Below are 21,070 nucleotides of genomic sequence, written 5' to 3'. Positions count from 1 at the left end.
AGCCATTTAGAAGATGTCCCAAGTAATGGCATTTCTGAATTGATTTTTCCAATATTAAGTAGCTTTTTTTTTAAAGAGAAAATTCAAAGTTTTCCCCCTCTTTTGTTCTTTAAACAAAACAAAGTTGGATAAGATCTTAGTTTCCAAAAGACAAGTTGTCTATATTAAAAAAAAAAAAAAAAAGATTATTCAGTATAAATAATGCAGTGCTATTTATGGTTTCGTTGTCACTTAATTTGTATATTTTCTCTGTAAACCACACTCATAGCAATTCATAATAAAGTATAAAATCTAGTGTTTATTAATAACACATACTGTTAAGACTTTCTTATCTGTAATAAAGTATAAAACCTAATGTTTATTAATAACACATACTGCTAACATAGTCTTATCCGTGAAGACCAATTGCTACTAAAGATAAAATAGGTCCTGAGTCAATAGATAAGATGGAATTATTTCTTCTTTCTTCTTCTTTCTTCTTCTTCCTTCTTCTTCTTCTTCTTCTTCTTCTTCTTCTTCTTCTTCTTCTTCTTCTTCTTCTTCTCCTCCTCCTCCTCCTCCTCCTCCTCCTCCTCCTCCTCCTCCTCCTTCTTCTTCTTCTTCTTCTTCTTCTTCTCTTCCTCCTCGTCCTCCTCCTCTTTTTTCCCCGCTGACATATAGAGTGATTATTGGGGGGGGAGGGTGGATTCCTTCTCTATTTTGCTGCCCAGATCTTGCAACACTTTGGATATCCATTCACAATGTTGGTTGGTTGGTTGATTGATTGACTGATTGATTGATTTTTCTGTGAAGCCCTGATATAATCTTTTTATTTCTATTGGCTTTGTGGTTGATTTGTAAAAATGCTATTCTAGTTCAATAATTCTATTGCAAACTGCCTTAACCACACTTCGGTTAGAAAGCCTAAAGGGGAAAAATTATCGAAATAAATAAAGGTTTACGGTGATTGATAATAATGAACTCAACATCTGAGCCAAGGCATGATACATTGACTTATTTGCATTTGTAGGCCCCTGAGTTCTACAATCATGAAATGAAAAGTCCATTAACCATACATAACTTTTCCAACAAGTCTATAGATCCAGGCATATCGTATCTGAATCGCTTCAACCTACCAGACCAACAACTTCCCTAAGTTTGACCTTATAGAATACAGCACCCCATAGATTATCACCTAGCCTCGTGCTGCGAGGTAGTGTCACTTGATCTTTCTCTGAGTTCTCATTACAAAGAAAAGTAATCCCAATAAATGTCATCTTAAGTCAATTCTGAAAGGTCACACTCAGATTTATTTTTCTGTGCATTTTTAGGAGGCCTTATTCAAACTATACCACTTTTAAAAAACAGTTGGGTTTTAAAAGTTTAATTAGCCAAAAGAAAGGATTCTACTGTTTTGGGTATCAGAAGGCAGATTCATTAAAAATCCCTTCCTAGTCTCAGGGTCTGTTAGGAATTTAATAAATCAGCAAGATACCATTGGGGCTACTGTTGTATTGATCTGCAAGTTGAGAAGGGATAATAAGAAAACTGGTTCCTAGACTTAAGGAATGGAATTTCTTGCTTTGGAATTGTTGTGGCCGCAGCGGCCAGCAGAGCTGGTAGCAGATTTGGACAGTGGGGAGGTTGGGGAGAAACATGGGCCAGTCCTGGAGTCTGGAGAAAGCTCTGATGAGGGCTCTGCATCAGAGGCAGAGAGGGGGCCAGGGCCATCTGACAGTTATCAGCTGCCTTCAGAGTCAAACATCAATGAGGCAGTTGAACAGCTGGAGCCTGTTCCCAGTGTTCACATGCACAGAGTTGCCAGATGAATGGAACAGCTAAGGAACAAGGGTCGACTTGGGAGTAAGGCCACAGGTGGACAGTGAATGGCCCCTCCCATAGGGAATAAAAGAGGAGCGAAAGGGGAGTGGAGTTTTCAGGAGACAATTAGTTCATTCCTGCATTCTTGCGGCATCTGAAAGATATGGGCCTGGCCACTCTCCAAGCCTGATAAAGGTTGGTAATTGCAAACTATCTTGAAAGACTGTGGGAGAGGAAAGACTTCTCTGGAGAGGAATTCACTGTAAATTAAATAAAAAAGGGTTTATCAGGACGAGGACTCAGCTTCGTGCTGCTTCGTGCTGCTAGGTCAGAACAGGATATATATTTTTATCTAGGTTCACCCACAGATAGTTTTAAGACTTGGCAAAGAATTTATACCTTGAGATGGACCCAGCTGACAACCCGAATCAATAATGTACTTAAGCTAGAATGAAAGGTAGATCTTGAATTAAGAAAAGGAACCTCAATGATAGCAGCAAGGCAGTGCCAGCTAGAATAGGTCTGTTCAGTTTGCTGAAGCTGTAAATTCTTTGCAAGTTCAAGAGAGCTGCCGTTGAACTCTCTGCTGTACAATTACGGTTGTTTTGAAATGTGAGTTTTTAGTACATTGGCCAAAGCTTAAACTTGGTGCTTTTCTACAATCTGAGAATTCTTAAATTCTCAGCCTAGCCCTGTGCCCAATTTATTGCAAAGCAGGTAGAAAGCTGTGAAAAAAAGATTAGTAAATTAGGAAGAATCGCTCTGAAAAACTCTATGTTCAGGACAGCGTCTTTGTCTTTTGGAGAAGGACATAAAATTCCTATTGTTTCCTCCAGAGCAAGTTAAGACAGTTTGAAAAGAGGATACCTTACATAATTAAAGATAGAAGAAGGCAAAAAGAGAAGTGTAAAAAAAAAAAAGGCATCTGGTGAAGGAAGGGGAGAGGACCTCTTCATCTCATTATTTGCACCAAAGAAATAGCCTTACTTTGGATAAACTGATATTCAGAGATTGACCGTAAAGATTGTTAAATGACCTAGTGTTTCCATTAGTAATTTGGGGTAATCCATTCTCTTATTGCGCACATCTTAGCTTTTGCTCAGACTGGTCCATGACAGCCAGTGGTGGGATTCCCTTAGCTCCCCTACCGGTTCACAAATGTGAGCATGTGTCTGCGCATGCGCATTGCCTTCTGCACATGTGCAGTGCTCATGCATTGCGCCAGAATGAGCCTCCCATGGCCGCCGCTACCGGTTCACCCGAACTGGAGACAACCGGCTGAATACCGCCTCTGATGACAGCCTTCTGTGAGGTGTATGGACCAAATCCCACTTCATTATGCTTGGATTCAGCGCTACATATAAAACTAAAAGTGATAAAAACAATCAAGAAGGTTATTCAACCTCTCCTGATAGGCACACCCTGAAAGAGCTTTTGCTATGGTCCTTCCTGCCTCGCACATACTTGTGACTTAGATCCAATTACCATTTGGTCCTTTCCTAAATTCAGCCTTTGCTTTGTTTCAAATCCATCGAAGCTCCTGCCTCGTTGACTTTTTCTCCTAAAAAGAAAAGGGGGGACTAAGATGATTAGGGCAACCAGAGGCTAAAACATATGAGGAATAATTGCAGGAATTCAGTTTGTCTAGTTTCCTGAAAAGAAGGGTATGAGGAGTAACACGGTAACAGCGTTCCAGTATTTGAGGGGCTGCCACCAAGAAGGTGGGCTCAACCCAGGGATGAAATTCAGCAGTTTCTGACAGGTTCTGGAGAACCGGTAGTGGAAATTTTGAGTAGTTCAGAGAACCGGCAAATGCCACCTCTGGCTGTCCCCAGAGTGGGGTGGGAATGAATCCTTTGTAATATCCTTCCCCCAGGAGCGGGGTGAGAATGGAGATTTTGCAGTATCCTTCCCCTGCCACGCCCACCAAGCCACACCCACAGAACCAGTAGTAAAAAAAAAAAATGAATTTCACCACTGGCTCAACCTGTTTTCCAAAGCACCACAGGCAAGTCCAGAAACAATGGATATAAATGAATCAAGGGGAGAAATAACCTGAAATTAAGGAGAAACTTCCTAAGAGTGAGAGCAGTTAACCCATGGAAGGGCTTTGCCTTCAGAAGTTGTGGTGCTCTTTAACTGGAGGCTTTCAAGAAGAAACTGGACAGCCACTTGTCTGGAATGGTCTCCTGCTTGTGCAAGAGGTTGGACTAGAAGACCTACAAGGTCCCTTCCAACTTTGTTATTCTGTTAAAAGCTGACTAGTTTTTTCTCAGGGTCCTTTCAGGATTCAGCATTCTCTTTGGATACTAATCTCAAATCCCCTGTCCAGTTTTTGCTCACTCTCACTTATTTCTCTCAACTTTTCTCTTTTCGTTGCTAACCTCAGCCTGTCTCCTGAAAGCAACTTTACGATGAGCCTCAGCACCTGACAATTTACATAGGAAATCTCTCTGTTGCAAAGAGAGCAAAGTAATCCCTTTTCGACAGAGTAGCTATTCTTTTTCTTTTTCTTTTAATAATGCACTGCTTTATTTAAAATGACCTGAAATGTAGCATTTAGCTTGGCAGGGACTTCCTGAGACATTGAAGGTTTTGACTTCAATTTTAAGGAGAAGCATGCTGGAGAATAAATGAAGGTGGCTTTAAATGTCCACAGGGTGTGTGTGTGTGTGTGTGTGTGTGTGTGTGTGTGTGTGTGTTTGTTTGTTTGTTTGTTACCTTGGACAGATGGAGACCTTTGAAAATGATGGTCTGACATCCAAGGCTTGATTATAGGATGACAGGAGCTATTCTTGCCCTGAGCGATATTTAATTTTATAATCTGTATTGTAAACTACATTGCATAAACTATGCGGTAACCGCAAGATTAATCAGGAAAGTACAAAATTAGGCCCTTCCTTAGAGCAATTTGGAATGTCATTGAATCAAACTTTGAGAAGTTTAATAAATAAAGGCCATTTGGCTCAATGTTCTTGGTTTTTTTTACCTCCATCATCTTTGTTCTTTTGCCTCCAAGCCAAAACAGATGATCAACAGACAGAAACAGTGCCTATGGGCAGTTGTCTACAGATGACATCGAGAAAGCAGACCAAATCTCTGGGCACTAAGCTAGCTTAATGTGGAAGAAACATTTGTATTTAAACTGAGATCATGGCAACTGTGGATCAATTAATTCTGAGGGTTCATCCCATCCTTCCTGTATTACTCCTGGGAAGGAATTCTGAAGAAAAGGATGCTACCTTCCATAGCATCAGGTTACCTCATTGCAAAGTTCATCAGAGGTTCCTTGAAGGAAAATAGAATAGACAGAATAGAATCTATTCAAGTTGTTTTGTGGATATCTTGCTGGGACTCACATCCAAAGCATGTTTATCCAACTCTTTTTGGGGATCAAGGATTGTACGAAGGTTTTATGGAATATGTTGGTAGGGGACACAATATTTGCACAAGAATTTTGGGGATGGGTGGGCATTGTTTACAAAGCCATATTCTAAAAGTTAGGAAACCTTGATTGCTTTTGAAGATTTACATACTCTACTGGGCAATGATGACAACGTACTTCACTCATATCATAGGAGCAAAACCTATTCATTATTTCTTAGAGAATATTGTTGGTTTAGATTGCAGATCATGGTCAACTGGTCTATCTTTTTATTTCTTGGTTGTTTAGAATCAGCAGGTATCACCACATTTCCTGCCATTCTCTTTTGATTTGTTAGTTTGTTTTCCTCGAGATTTTATTTAAAGATCATAACAGAGTTTTTGAGCATCAAATGAAATGCACTTGAGTGTCACGTTGAGGTTAGGATTGGTTCTTTTCATTGACTCTTCAAGTCAATGTTGGCTTCCAGTGACTTTCAAGACAAGTCCCTGGCAGTTTCATTGGCAAGGTTTTTCAGAAATGGTTTGCCGTTGCCTGCTTCTTAAGGCTGAGAGAAAGGGACTGGCTGAAGGTCACCCAGTTGGCCTCATGCCTAAGGTGGATCTAGAATTCCCACTCTCCCAGTTTCCAGCCTGTTGCCTTCACCAAAGTGGCTCTCAATTGGATTGGTCATACTGGAATTGTATGTCTTCTGACCGAGGCTTCCCAAGAGCATGAAGCAAACTCCTGGTCCCGTCAAAAACCCCTTGACTGTGAATTCTGCTCATTCACATCCAGCAAAGTCTTTCAAGGGAGGATTTATAGTCACAGACCTTATCTGGCTTGGAGAGCTGCCAGGCCAAGATCTGCAAAACTTGGCAAGGAGTCTTGGAGACTCATGGGACAATTAAGCGAACTAATTCTCTCCTGCAAACTCCACTCTCCTTTCACTTTTCTTTTATTTCCTCTGGGAGGGGCCATTCATCGTCGACCTGAGACCTTACTCCCAAGTCGACCCCTGTTCTTTAGCTGTTCCCTTTGTTTTGCAACACTGTGCATGGGCATACTGGGAACGGGCTCCAGTTGTTCATCTGCCTCACTGATGTCTGACTCTGAAGGCAGCTATTAACTGACATACGGCTCTGGCCCCCTCTCTGCCTCCAACACAGAGCCCTCATCAGAGCCTTCCCCAAACCCCAGGACTGGCCCATGTTCCTCCCCAACCTCCTCACTGTCCGAATCTGCTGCCAGCTCCACTGGCCGCTAGCAGCCACAATAGTATGAAATCATTTAAAAACAGAGATTGCTCGTTAGGGCATTTCAATGAACCCAGATTTACATGAACAAATAAATATTTGATACGTAAACTTTTACAGCCTCGAAATGTGCATGCCTTTAGAAACATGCTTCCTTTCTCTCTTTTTTCTCTTGTTTCAAATACAGATAATCCCCCCAGGAGCAGGTTTTGCAAAGCTTTTAAAGTTATTGCTTGAAAAGGCCTTTTGTTTCTTTTCACTTTTTTTTTAATGGTTTACTTAACTTGATTGGCTTTTATTTAACAATTTGATATTGTTCTATTATGGCAGTCTTTGAACTTACTCCTCCTCCCCAGTTCAGACAAAATAAAAGTAATATTCCCCAGACACTGAATTCTGTATTCTTTAGGAAATACAAGACAGCAACTCGCTTTTATTCGAGTCAGCTCACATTGCATTTTTTCCCATTTTGTCTCACCTGTATTCGTACAATATTCCATTTTTCTCCTTCCTAAAATAGAAATGAGCGAATGGACATTCTTGATCTGGTCTCCTTCCCTCTGTCTCACTTTTGATCAAGGGAGGCCAAGTTTATTTGCAATTCTTATTAATTTCTGGGGAGTTTGTGCAAATAATTCAATTAGATGGCTTCCTTGCTGTCCTTAATGTTTTGGTTTTTCAATCAGTTTCACACTTTCGGTACCTTCCTTTTCTTTTCTGCCTTGCAAAGTACAGATGACTGGTTTTTTCACTGGGTATTATATTAAATTATGCCAAGGTTTTGTTTGTGTTTGCCTTGTTGCAAATAATTCCCACTTCTGGGAGAAGGGAGCAGATTTTCCCCCCCTCTTAGGTATCTTTATATTTTCTCCCAAGCTGACTAACACAACTTTTAAAATTTGAGATTTTTTCCTCTCCTTTTCTCTTTTCTTTCTTTTCCTCCATCCTTCCCTCCCTCCTTCCTTCCTTTCTCTTTCTTCTTTCTTTCTCTTTCTTTCACTTCCCCCTCCCTTCCTCTCCTCTTCTCTCCTCCACTCTCCCCTTTCTTTTCCTCTTTAAGGTGATGTTAACAACCCATTTTTGTCCCCATTGTGTAACTTTCAAGTATAAAAAGTCCCCCAAATTCAGGGTTTTTTTTAAACCTGCAAAAAAAAAAATCTGGCTTTGAAATACAGGTATTCCTTGACTTAAGACCACAATTGAGGCCAACATTTCTGTTGCTAAGTGAAAGCTTTGTTAAATGAGTTTGCTCCATTTTACAACCTTTTGTGCCATAGTTAAGCGAATCAATGTTGTTGTTACATGAATCAAACTGTTGTTAAGTGAAATCTGACTTCCCCATCGACTTTGCTTGTCAGAAGGTCGCAAAAGGGGAATCATCAGGACACTGCAACAGTCATAAATATGAGTTTGAGTTTGATCCCATGACCATTCTGGTGCTAAAGTGGTCGTAAGTGTGAAAAACTGGTTTTGTCGCTTTTTTCCGTGCTACTGTAACTTTGAACACTAAGCCACTAAATAAACTGTTGCAAATTGAGGACTACTTGTTTGATCTGAGTGACTCTTCCCTTCACTTGATAGATACGGGAAATTAAAAGGCTGTTAGATCTTTTTGAGAAATGCCATCTGCATTCAAGATTTATGGAGTGCAGTAAAGCGTCTTGTCTCTTTCAAGGAAAAAAATGATACTTTGGGATTCCTCTATTTTACAGGCTGAAAAATTCCAGCCATGAATATCTGCAAGAAATGGTACTTTTTCCAGCTAGGATTTACAAGTTAAGAACAGCTTTCCTTTCAAGTTTCCGTTGGGTTACTGTAGCCCAGTTGTATTTCACTGTGGCAAGATCAACGGCAGTGGTGGGATTCAGCCGGTTTGCACCTATTCGGGAGAACCGGTTGTTAACTTTCTAAGCAGTTTGGAGAACCGGTTGTTAGAAGAAATCTCCTTTTGTTTTTCTTCCACTTTGCAGGGCTAATCCTGTAAGGAAGGCAGGAAGGAAACATTCTGGTGTTGTTTCTAGCCTGATCTTTATTGCCCTTTATTGGTGGGAAGGGCTGTGTGTGAGTTGGCACCAGTGGGGGGATTCAGCCGGTTCGCACCACTTCAGGAGAACCAGTTGTTAACTTTCTGAGCAGTGTGCTGAACTGGTTATTGGAAGAAATCATTAGGGCAGAGAACCGGTTGTTAAATTACTTGAATCCCACTACTGGCTGGCACTCAATGGTGCCTTGGGGAAAGTGACAAGTCAACAGTTCTAAACTAATCAAAGAGAGAGCCAACATAAAACTATGGACACATTTCCTGACAGTGGGAACAATTAACCAATGGAGTGGCTTACCTTCAGAAGCTCCATCACTGGAGGTTTTTGAAGAAGAGAACCCTGCTGGCTTTGTGCCTAAGATGGGACCAGAATGCACAGATTCCCAGTTGCTAGTTGATACCTTTACCATTACGCCAAACTGGCTCTTTGCCACCTATTGCCATAATTCACATGTATGAATAAGATGCAGACAATTAAACAATGGGATTGATTATCACAAAATGCTGGTGGTTACCAATCTGGATGGCTTGAAAACAGGTTGGATCAGTTTATGATAATGGAACAGAACAACAGAAAAATGAGTTGGAGGTCTTCTAGAACAGAATGAAAGAGTTGGAAGGGACCTTGAAGGTCTTCTACACCATAGCATTTTAGATAAATGGCTGTCCTGCCTCTTCTTAAAATCCTCCCGTGAAGGAGCACCCTCAGCTTCTGAAGGTAAGCAGTTCCACTGGTTAATTGTCTTCACGGTTGGGAATTTTCTCCTGAGTTCCAGGTTGCTTCCTATTCTCATTGAAAGTCAAGAGGAAGATCAATGGTGATGGTCTTTGACAGCATTGAGCCATGGTGGCACAGTGGTTAGTGTGCAGTAGTACAAGCTACTTCTGCTGCCTCGCAGGCTGCCTGAAATTTGGCAGTTCGAATCTCACCAGGCTCAATGACTCAGCCTTCCATCCTTCCGAGGTCAGTAAAATGAGGACCCAGATTGTTTGGGGACAATAGACTAACTCTGTAAACTGCTTAGAGAGGGCTGTAAAGCACTGTGAAGCAGTATATAAGTCTAAGTGTTGTTGCTATTGTACTTCCTTCCTTCCTTCTTTCCTTTCCTTCCCTTCCTTTTCAAGTGGTTAGAGTGAAGTACTGCAGGCTATTCTTGCTGCCTGCGGCTGCCTGCAATTTGGCAGTTCAAATCTCACCAGGCTCAATGTTGACTGAGCCTTCCATCCTTCCGAGTTTGGTAAAATGAGGACCCAGATTGTTGGGGGGCAATATACTGACCCTGTAAACCACTTAGAGAGGGCTGTAAAGCACTATAAAGCAGTATATAAGTCTAAGTGCTATTGCTATTGTGAAACTGGAAGCTGCCACTGAGCATCCTTGTGCATTGGGCTGATCAATCAAATCAATCAATCAATCCCTCCAAGAACACATTGCTGGATCAGATTGGTAAGGAGTGTGATCTAGCAGGTCACTGTTTTAGTTCTTATGTTTTTCACCTGTGTTCCACCTGTAGCATGTCTTATGTGTGACCTTAACATGATTTACGATTGACCTCATTATCTTTTCCCATGCTTCCGCCTGAAATTCTCTAACTCATGTTTGAGATGGTTCAGGTAGATATCATGCAGTTTTTTAACAAGATAATTCACCAGCTATCTTTAAAAAAAAATATGTTAAGGATGGGCATGTTGAGAAGTGTTAAGAAGTAGTAATTTAGTCATTTTTCTGCCTTTAATAATTTTAGCTGAAACTTCCAGGGGCACAGACAGATGGGGCCAGTAAATCTGCCACTTTTGTAATTAGGAATAAATTTAAAATATCTCTGTCTGCTGGTCCCTCCTTGTAATATAATAGAAGCTTTTTAAAAAAAACAATAAAAAAAGGATTCTATGCAGAAAATGAAATGAAGATCTTCTTTCTAGTTGTAAAGCTCACTCAGAGCTCATTTTGAGTCTTTAATAAAAGGTGCCAATGTAGAAATGAAATGATATCTTTTAGAGTAGAATGGAGCTGGAAGGGACCTTGGAGGTCTTCTAGTCCAACCTCTTGCTCAAGCAGGAGACTCTGTATCACTTCAGACAAGTGGTTGTCCAGTCTCTTCTTAAAATCCTCCAGTGGTAAAGCACCCACAACCTGCTGGTGTTTTGAAAAATAAGTTGATTTCCTCTTCTTTATGGCAGCCCTTCAAATACTGCTATCATGTCACCCCTGATCCTTCTTTTCTCTGGACTGGCCATACCCAAATCCTGCAACTCTTCTTCATACGTCTTAGTCTTAGTCTCCAGGCCTTTAATCGTCTTAGTTGCTCTTCGTTCCGCTTTCCCCAAAGTCTCAATATCTAACGGGGTGACCAAAACTGGATGCAGTATTCCAGGTGGCCTTACTAGGGCTTTATAAAAGGGTACTAATACTTCACATGATTTCAATTCTATGCCTCTGTTTATACAAACAATGCCTGCATTAGCTTTTTCGGCTGCTGCTGCACTTTGCTGGCTCTTGTTTAAGTGATCATCCGCTAGGACTCCAAGGTCCCTCTCACAGTTACTGTTTTTGAGCCAGGTTTCACTTATTCTGTACTTAATCTGCACCGCATCCAATGTGCAATGTAAATGCTACCATTCATGTCTAAGTGTTGTCAAGCATGAGCGTTGATCAGTGGTGGGATTCAAATAATTTAACAACTGGTTCTCTGCCCTAATGATTTCTTCCAATAACCAGTTCAGCACACTGCTCAGAAAGTTAACAACCATTTCTCCTGAAGTGGTGCGAACCGGCTGAATCCCCCCACTGGTGCCAACTCACACACAGCCCTTCCCACCCACCATCGCTCTCTTCCTCCACAATCATACATTTCCGTTTCAGTATTCTTACGCCCCATAACAAGAACACAAGTTCAAGAAAGTTGAGCAGAACTTTCTTGTTTATCCACACAATCTTTTCTTTGGAAGTGGGGCCAGGAAGAAGTAAATAGCCAAGCGATTTCTGGTCCAAGAGCTTATCAAAAGCTGTGTCCTCTGTTGCTGCCTACACACTTACACTCTCTCTCTCTCTCTCTCTCTCTCTCTCTCTCTCTCTCTCTCTCTCTCTCTCTCTCTCTCTCTCTCTCTCTCTCCTCCCTCCCTCCCTCCCTCCCTCCCTCCCTCCCTCTCTCTCTCTCTCTCTCTCACACACACACACACACACAGGAACCAAGTATATAAGTTATGCCTTGAAGTGGAGAGTTTTATGATGACACATGTCACTCTACGCCGGTGAGCTTCCCATCTTGTTTTTTTTTCTTGTATCCGATTCCTTTTTTAGCCACTTTGATTAGATTTGGGGTTCCAGCAGATAAAATTGGATGTGCCAAGTAAGTCTGTTTGAAGCAATGTGTTCTCTATTGTGTTCTGACAGCGAGAGTTTGCTGTTCTCCCAGGATACCTAGCCTCAAGGCAACACAATCAGCAGAAATGTCAAGAGAATTTTGGTGCCCTGGAGACATTTGTTTTCCTTACACCCTCAATCCCCCCCCCCCAAAAAAAATGTTCTTTTATGATTGAGAGGAGCAAGGCATAAGACTGCAGATTTGTGAAACATAGACCAACCACTTGTTCCGTAGACACACAAGCCCCTGACATTTATGGTGCATTTCTTTCTGCCTAAAATATTTATTTGACCATATGTGTAAGAGAAGCTGCTTCGGTACACCGCAACCAGTCAACACCCAAGAGCTATGCTTACAGTTTACCTTGTCTTTGTCATAGTATAGGTAAAGTGAACGGTTCCCTTCGTACATATGTGCTAGTCATTCCCAACTCTAGGGGCGGTGCTCATCTCCGTTTCAAAGCCAAAGAGCCAGTGTTGTCCAAAGACGTCTCCATGGTCATGTGGCCAGCATGACTAAATGCCGAAGGAACGCTGTTACCTTCCCACCAAAGATGGTCCCTAATTTTCTACTTGCATTTTTACCTGCTTTCGAACTGCTAGGTTTGCAAACGCTGGGACAAGTAACGGGAGCTCACTCTGTTACGCGGTGCTAGGGATTCGAACCGCCAAACTGCCGACCTTTCTGATCAACAAGCTCAGCGTCTTAGCCACTGAGCCACTGTGTGCCTAGTATATTCTGCTTTGGAGGAGAATAGTATAGTCTCTTCAGTGGTGGGTTGCAGGCGGTACACCTCAGTACGGGCGTACCGGAGCCTGCCTGGAACACCGGGTACTATTCTGGTATGGTGATCCAGAGGGCGCACCTGCCCACCCCCACTCCTTACCTGTCTTTAAAGTCTTTGGCGCTTCCATGCACGGCGCGTAGAGCATCTGCACAACACTACGCTGAGCAGCTGCAGCATCACAGAGGCTCGCGGAGGCATCACTGGACAGTACAGCATATGCGCATGCTGCAAGCATCCATATGGACGACAGCAAGCCCATTCCAACTGTACCGGTTGGAACGGGATCCGGAACCCACCACTGATTCTCTTCCAAAGCAACCTAAGAAATGTTTATCACACCTTGAAGTCCAAATGTGTGCTTTTCTCTCTTGAAAGCAGTTAACTTTTGACAATGTAAATGACAGACATTAACAGGATTAATTTATTCCTGAATCTGATTCAGGAAAAAAAAAATGATCAACCCTTTTACCCATGTTCAGTTGGATAAACCCCCGGTTTCAATTCGGGCTCCTGCATTTTCTTGGAGATTTCCTTGACTGCATTTTCTTTAGAAGACATGTGTTTATAAGCCCCTAGAAAATCTTGACGTAGAAACTTCTATCATAGAATTCACACAAAGGAAGGTTTCCCTCTATTTCTACCTTAATGTTTAAAATGATTAAATGTGTTGTGACACAGGTTTGAGGGGTAAGGAAAAAAATATGGGGAGCAAAGTCTCCCATCCCTTTGATCTTTAAAAAAACAGATCTAATATCTGTCTTTCTTTAAAGTTTATCCTATTTTGGCAGAAAGCAAAATGGCATGCCCAAAAGAGCTTGTCTTGTGCAAAATGCAAATGTAACAGGTAAGTGGAAAGGATATAAACTGGTGAGTTTATGTCCTCTCCACTTACCTCTTATATTTGCATTTTCCCTTAGTTACATATTCTGTATCATGGGCTCCTAGAAAGGTAGAACTTCTGATGGTGCTGAACAAGTGTAGCTACAACCAGATCTTATCATTTACACTCATTGTTGAATCCCACATTCACATTTACGTGATTGGCAGCTTTCCTTGCCAGCTTCTCACAAGCCAAAGTCATTGGGTAAGCCAGCAGGAAGCCACCATCCTGTGAGAGTCTCACTGAAGTACCCAGATTCCTCATTTAATGACAGCAATCGTGACTGCTTAGAATGCTGTTCTTGAGCAGCGTAACCATGTGTATTTTTTCAATTTAGGAACACGCCACTTAAAAGTGGAGTTTTGGGTCCCAAGTGGTGTTGCTAAACAAGGGGCTACCTGTACCCTTCAAACATTTGATGAAAGTGGATTCATTGACACATGTTATGCAAATTGTTCTGACCTAGACTTCCCCAGCAGCATGAAGCCAATTCCTTGTCCTGATAAACCCCTTTTTATTTAATTTACAGTGAATTTCTCTTCAGTAAACTTTTTCCTCTCCCACAGTCCTTTCAAGATAGTTCACAATTACCTTTATCAGGCTTGGAGAGTGGCTAGGCCGATATATCTCAGACGTCGCAATACTTGGCAGGAATGCAGGAATGAACTAACTATCTCCTACAAACACCCCTCCCCTTTGGCTCATCTTTTATTCCCTATGGGTGGGGCCATTCACCATCCACTTGTGGCCTTGCTCCCAGGTCAACCTCATTCTTTAACTGCTTCCTTTGTCTGGCAATTCTGTGCATGCACACACTGGGAACAGGCTCCAGCTGTTCATCTGCCTCACTGATGTCTGACTCCGAAGGCAGCTGATAACTGGCATATGGCCCTGGCTCCATCTCTGTCTCTGATGCAGAGCCCTCATCAGAACCTTCCCCAGACTCCAGGATTGACCTATGTTCCTCCCCAACCTCCTCACTGTCCGAATCTGCTGTCAGGTCCGCTGGCTGTTGACGGGCCGTAACACTAATTGAACTCAAATTGGAGTTGAATTGACAAATTCTCTACCCATCAGTCATCATCCAATGACTTCAGGAAAGTCTATTAAGCCTATCATCCATTTTGCAATATGTTCAAGGAGCTTCAGTTGTGTGTTTTGTCACTACTAATCATGAATGTAAGATGTTCTGAGACCACCAAAAAAAATGGAAAATAGTAGAGAGAAAAGGATCATGAATTCTCAGAGACTTGGTCCTGGTAGCTTAATTAAGAGTGGCGGAAGGAACTAATACTTCTGAAGCCATTTGTTGCCCAACTCCCTTTTCAATGTCTACCAGTAATTTATTTCCTCAGGAGAGGAACTGCCAAATTTATTGCCAAATTGATAAATTGTTCATTCCCCGTGTGATCTGAAGCCAGGGGACGAAGCAAAAGTGTTACTCATGGCTTGACTGTTCCGGAGAAACAACAACTGCTAAGCAAATTTAATGAGAGCGCACATTTATATCAAATATGAATACGTTCACCTTGCCTGTATTGCAGTTATACTTAATTCATAGCGGGATTATTATTTTTTAAGCTAAGGTGGGCCTTCCCTCCACGTTGATCGTGCATTGTTATAATTGCCAGGTACGGAAATTTCATCCTGAATTTTGCTGTGTGTCTTGTTTAATAAAACTCGTTGGAGGAATGTGTTGGAATAGGACTGTTTACTAATTCTAAATTGAAGATTCTATCTTTTTTTTTTTTTTTCCTATTGGCAATGTGTGTAGGGAATACTCTAAATGTCGGAATCCTTCTTGTGCGGGTTGGTGAATTTCCTCCACTCGGAAAAAAATAATAATGCCACTCTTTCTTTTCACAGAACATATGGATAGAGAAGCTATTTTAAATAGTAATGTTTTCCGTAGCGCTTAACTGTTGCCTGCCCTATCCAAGGGGGAAAATTGGGTGGGCTTTTATCACCTGGATCGGGAAAGCAATTTTGTGTTGATTGCAATACCCCTTTAACTCCGCCAAGCTCTCACTAATATCCTAATAATTTGTTTAGATAACGCCTTTGATCCGAATCTCGGTCTGCCTGGAAAAACCTCTTAACACTTGCAGTAACCCACGTTTTAAAAATCTTAACGCGGTTCTTTTTTTTCTTTTCCCTTTTCTATATTCCAGATAACCGGAAAGTAAATTTAGAAAGATCCCGATCCCGTCACAATGGAACAATCGCAGCAGTATGATCTCTCCATCACCCCCATGCCAAAGAACTTCTATTTTGTTCACTTCCCATGGAGAACATGATGTAAACGGAGCAAGAAGATCAACCGTGAGCAGAAATTAAAACTTAAGTCCTGAAGGATGAAATATTTTTTACGAACCTTCCTGTATAGAAGAGACAGAATGAAAGGAAAAAAAAAAAACAGCTTCGTGTATATTACGAAGAAAAACTTCAAGAGCTAAAAGCAGTGTTATAAAACAGCACTATTTCTTCCTCCTCCTCCTCCTCTTTTTCCCTTTTAGTATTGCCGTTGTGTGGGCAACCAAGGATGCAGATACGAATGAGGGAGTTATTTGCAGCTCTCCCAAACGATGAGAATGATAATTTTTTTCCCCCAGTTTTTCAATTAACAGCATCGAAAGATCAGGTCAGCGATTCAGTTTTAATTCTTATTTTGACATAAAAGGAAAAAAAAATCAGCATATTAATGAATTTAGACGAACTAATACAGTAGATAAGACCCTGTCTCTTTGCAAACACAGGGGAACAGTATCCCGTCGATTTTTCACGATTCCTATTTCAGGGTTTTGAGCAGGATGGATTCAGCTCTTTGAGTTTCAATCAAAACTTTATTACAACTCTTCAGCCTCAGTGGTAGAAAGATATTTATAGCTGCTTTAAAAGCAAGATTGTAGGATTGAATCAAAGTTAGACTGCACCCTTTGCAAATTCAACTAAAGAAGGAATTTTAAATTGGGCACATATATAAACTTTACATTTCTAGTTTGAGAGAGAGAAAATCTTTTCAGACTACTTTGTTTTAATCTTTGTTTAATATTTTGGGGTTTAAAATCTATCAAGGAGTAAGGAATCAGAATTAGTTTTCTTTAGCTTAGTCACACAAACTTTACACAATCTTTGGGCTAACAAAATCCTAATGAAGAAAAGAGACAGGAGGGGAAAAAAACCCTGAACACCACTCACAAGCATACCACTCTCCTATGTATTTGAATTATTTTATGATTTACAGCAATTCTCACCAATAAGTTTACAGAAGTAACTTTGAAGCACTTTGGAGGTAGCAAAGGAAGGGTGATATTACCATTTTTAAGTGTTATTTGAAACTCAGGCCAACCAGTAACAAAATTCTCACACCACATCTAAGATTCCTAACTAGTTTTTTTTTTCAAAACTTCTACCGTGTACATCAATTGTCTACATTAAATGCATGAATTTTGCATTTTAATTTTCTGAAGCATTTCTATGTGACATAGAACATCAATCACAAAACAAGTATAATAGATACCTATCTATATATTCTTTGCTTATTGGAACCTATTGCTCTTGCACGGAGCTACAGAGGAAATTGGCAAGTGCATAGGTCTGCCTTGTAGAGAGATTCTAGATAAATGCTATTCTTAATTTTCCTATGAGAAAAAAAAAGGGGGGGTGGAAATGAACTACAATACTGCCCACTTTTCTTCCAAACAACACAGGGCAAGTTGAAGAGCATCTATACCTCCTTATAGATATTGACTACTTACAGTAGACAACTAGATATCCTTGTAAGCATTCCAGCCAGAGGTGGTATTCAGCCAGTTTTGACCGGTTCGCCCGAACTGGTAGCAGAAATCGCGGGTGGGCCTGGCGCCCTCTACCCTGGCTCTATGCCATCCTATTTAGGCACATTTGTGAGGCACAAGCAAAGTGCATGTGTGGAAGGCCGGGCGCATGCGTAGAAGGCGCATGTGTGCTGGCTTCACACATATATTTGTGTGAAGCGGGCAGGCGGGCGTGGGGCGAACCAGTAGTAACAAAATGTGTAACCCACTGCTGATTCCAGCTAAAGAAAAGGGCAACCTTGTCTGAGGAGATTTCAATCTCTAAGTTCAAAACCTACACCTCAGTAGGTATTATTTATTATCAAGGAGAGTTGTGGAATTGTTTATGTGGAGAAAGTACCTTGAAGGCTTTACTTATATCTGGCGTAAAGTTCAAAACCTATTGCTAATTTCACAGGGAACTGATAATGATCTGTTGTTTTGTAGAAATAGGACATCAACTAAGCGAAAAGTATCCTTGGCTTATTGCTACAGATGTTTCCGATAATCACTAATTGTTTTGACTAAAAGAGAAAGCACTCTGAAATTATCTCTGTAAGAATTCATAAATAGGCAAACAGTCAGATTTACCTTTCTCTAGCATAGACATGGAGACTCGAAATGTTGTTTAATACATAAAGTCAAAATGATAAGGTTGACTCAGCCTTCCATCCTTCCGAGGTCAAGTAAAATGAGGACCCAGATTGTTGGGGGCAATATGCTGACTCTGTAAACCGCTTAGAGGGGGCTGTAAAGCACTGTAAAGCGGCATATAAGTCTAAGCGCTATTGCTATTATGTGAATGGCCAAAGTGTTTCCTGACGTATGGCGTTTACAAATGATACATTGAAGCTCAAAGATGACACCAGTCATTTCCTACTAATTGAAAGCCAAATCATTCACGCATTTATCAGAGCGTCTTAAAACATAACCTTCTTTTACTTGATGCAGAATTTTTTCTTTTTCTGACCATTACTGATTTTGGCTATATATATTTTTTTTAATTTCCTGACATTGTGCTGGTGAGCCAACAAATAGTTTGCAACTTTTAGAGATTTTAGAGGGGGAAAAAATCCCTAAAATGGAACAAATGCAGAATATTATCTAAACATGTTCTGGTACTTTCTCTGCCCACACACTCTGCTGAAATATTTGATGTAAATTTAAAAAGGCATGTACCTTAATAAAGCAAAGAGAGAAATATATATTGTAAATAGAGGATATTTGTATTTATAAAAAAAAAATCCGAGAAGTATTTTCTGAACTTCATGTTGGATTTTTGAATCTTTTGATACTTTTTATTCACTCTAAACATTCAAGTGTTTTTTTTAAACAAACAAACAAGAAAACAACCTTGATTTTGTTATTGATGTGATTCTTCTTTTGTCGTATGTTTACTTGGTGACCTAGGAAAATGTAGTCTAGCACTCAAAACATCTTCCAGATCTGCCTTGCCTTATTTGCTAATTTTAAGAAGGAAAAAAAATATATCACCAAATGCATTCATTGCTTGCAAATACACACAGACGTATAAATGCATGGATGTTTGCATGTACACACACAGAACAAATATATGTATATATTTGTGTGCAGGGAAAGTTGTTTAAAAGAATAAACCAGGGGGGGGGATCAGAAATTAATGGAGAAGCTTTAAAATATTCATAGCATATAGAGCTGTTTGTAAGTATTATTCTAAAACTCTGATTAGGTGTATGAAAGAAAGCTAAATTCTGTGGTTTTATACTGTTGTGCACACCATATACCGTACCACACACACTTTCATTTTCTTAAAAATAAGTAAATCAACAGCAAGGTTTTGCTTTGCGCTACTCACTTTTCAAATAAAGCTGCCCACAGGTGTTTAGGAGACTACACACAGGAGACTATAAGCTTTGATCTTGCAGCCAGCATACCCAGAATCTAAGTGATAGAAATAAAAATGTGCTAATTTTTGTAGACAGTGCTGACTGTTGCTTTGTAATCAAACCACTATGAAAAAATTATAAATAAGTCACCTTAAACGGTTTCTAGATCTGTGTATGTAGATGACTGTGACTGAAGTTTACCTCTCAGTTCTGACCACTATGTACTAATTCCTTCCTCTCTTTTTCCCTCCCTTCTTCCCATCCCCTTTCCCTTTTTTCCTTCCTCCCTTCTCTTCCCCTTCCTTCCTCCCTCCCTCCCTCCCTCCCTTCTCTTCCCCTTCCTTCCTTCATTCCTTCCTTCCTCCCCCCTCTCTCTCTCTCACACAGACTTACTCACACACATTCCTCTAATGTTGTATACCTATATACCAGGGGTGGGTTTCTCGCCCCGTTCCAACCGGTTCGGTTGGAACGGGGCCGGCGGCGTCCTCGTGCACGTGCGCGGCGCACGCATGCATACTAGCATCTGTGCGATGCTCCAGCTGCTCCTGGAGGATCGCGCAGGCGCTGTATGCATCCTGCGCATGCGTGGAAGCACAAAACCCGTCAAAACCGGGTAAGGAGCGCGGGCGGGCGGGTCGGCCCTTCGCCGTTCCCGGAAGTTACTTACTTCTGGGTTCGCCGACCAACCGGTACGCAGGGACCGCCGCGAACCGGTTGAAACCCACCCCTGCTATATACCCACATGCATACATGTTGTATATAGATACTATCTCAAGAATGCTGTTTTACTACACATGGAGTCTTCTTTTCTTCTTCTCCTTCTCAATTAAAAACAAACTAACACTGGGGCAACATGTTTAACTCTAATTCAGATGAAAATCTGAATTCGAATGAATCCACCCTGAATTGGGGAACATAGTTTCTCTTTGTTTCTTCGCCCACTATTATTTTATTATAGAAATGAAGATATACGTAATTAAAAGAAGCAACTCCTAAGTCATCTCTCAACAAGATGGATAGCGAACAAATTTGATAAATACAATTCAGAAATTGCCCCTCCTCAATTAGTTTGACCCTGTCTCATAGCATAGCTGTCAGTGCTGGAAGTGTGTGTGTGTGTGTTTAAGTGTGTATCAATATATTAAGCTCATTTTCCCATTCTACAGCTCTTCTTCCAGCGTTATTTGAAAGTTGCATTAATAATCACGAATGTTATTATAAACAGTAAAAGCCTCACTATAACACATTATATTAACATGTAAGACATGAGGTACTTGCTATGTATATTCTAACATATATAAAACTGTGTATACAAGCAGAAATCAGGAATACTATTATTACTGTGCTCTAATACTCAAAAAAAATGTTTTCTTTAACAATTTAGTAGTACTTCTGATACTTGATGTATGAATAAATACCACTGAAAGAATAACCACAACAAAAGCATCTATTTGACACCAACTGTTTTCTGGGACCTGATTCTAATCTGAGCTTTGATTTCTCATTAAATGTTTTTTTTTCCCCAAACAATTCTTCCACAAGCTTTTCGGAACATGTGACATTCTTCAAATCTTTATATTTGCTAGTAATAGCCACATAACTTTGCACTTTAAAAAGTTTGAAGAAAGAATTTTGGGTCTGTGTATGTATGTGTGTGTGTGTGTGTGTGTGTGTGTGTGTGTGTGTGTGTGTGTGTGTGTGTATATATATATATATATATATATATATATATATATATATATATATATATATACACACATACATACATACACACATACACACACATACACACATACATATACATACATATACATATATACATGCATACATACGTACATACACACACACATATACATATATATACACACACAAACACAGACACACACACACACAC

The 21,070-nt window shown here is 40.6% G+C and overlaps 1 protein-coding gene across 2 annotated transcripts in view; it reads left to right on the top strand.

Annotated features, from left to right (window-relative positions):
- DIAPH2 (diaphanous related formin 2) overlaps positions 1-18,641 on the top strand; it is a 353,946-nt gene extending 335,305 nt beyond the window's left edge. For both annotated transcript variants that reach the window (XM_087727709.1, XM_087727708.1), the window contains one exon: positions 15,665-18,641. In XM_087727709.1, the coding sequence (XP_087583835.1) occupies positions 15,665-15,729 (65 nt within the window). In that variant the 3' untranslated portion in view covers positions 15,730-18,641. The remainder of the gene's footprint in view (positions 1-15,664) is intronic.
- Positions 18,642-21,070: the final 2,429 nt, after the last annotated feature.

This window comes from Thamnophis sirtalis, unplaced genomic scaffold (assembly GCF_051295495.1).
Source record: "Thamnophis sirtalis isolate CommonGarterSnake01/CBP01778 unplaced genomic scaffold, rThaSir2_p1.2 scaffold_13, whole genome shotgun sequence".
Classification (NCBI taxonomy): Eukaryota; Metazoa; Chordata; class Lepidosauria; order Squamata; family Natricidae; genus Thamnophis; species Thamnophis sirtalis.
This window is presented reverse-complemented; position numbering and strand designations above follow the sequence as displayed.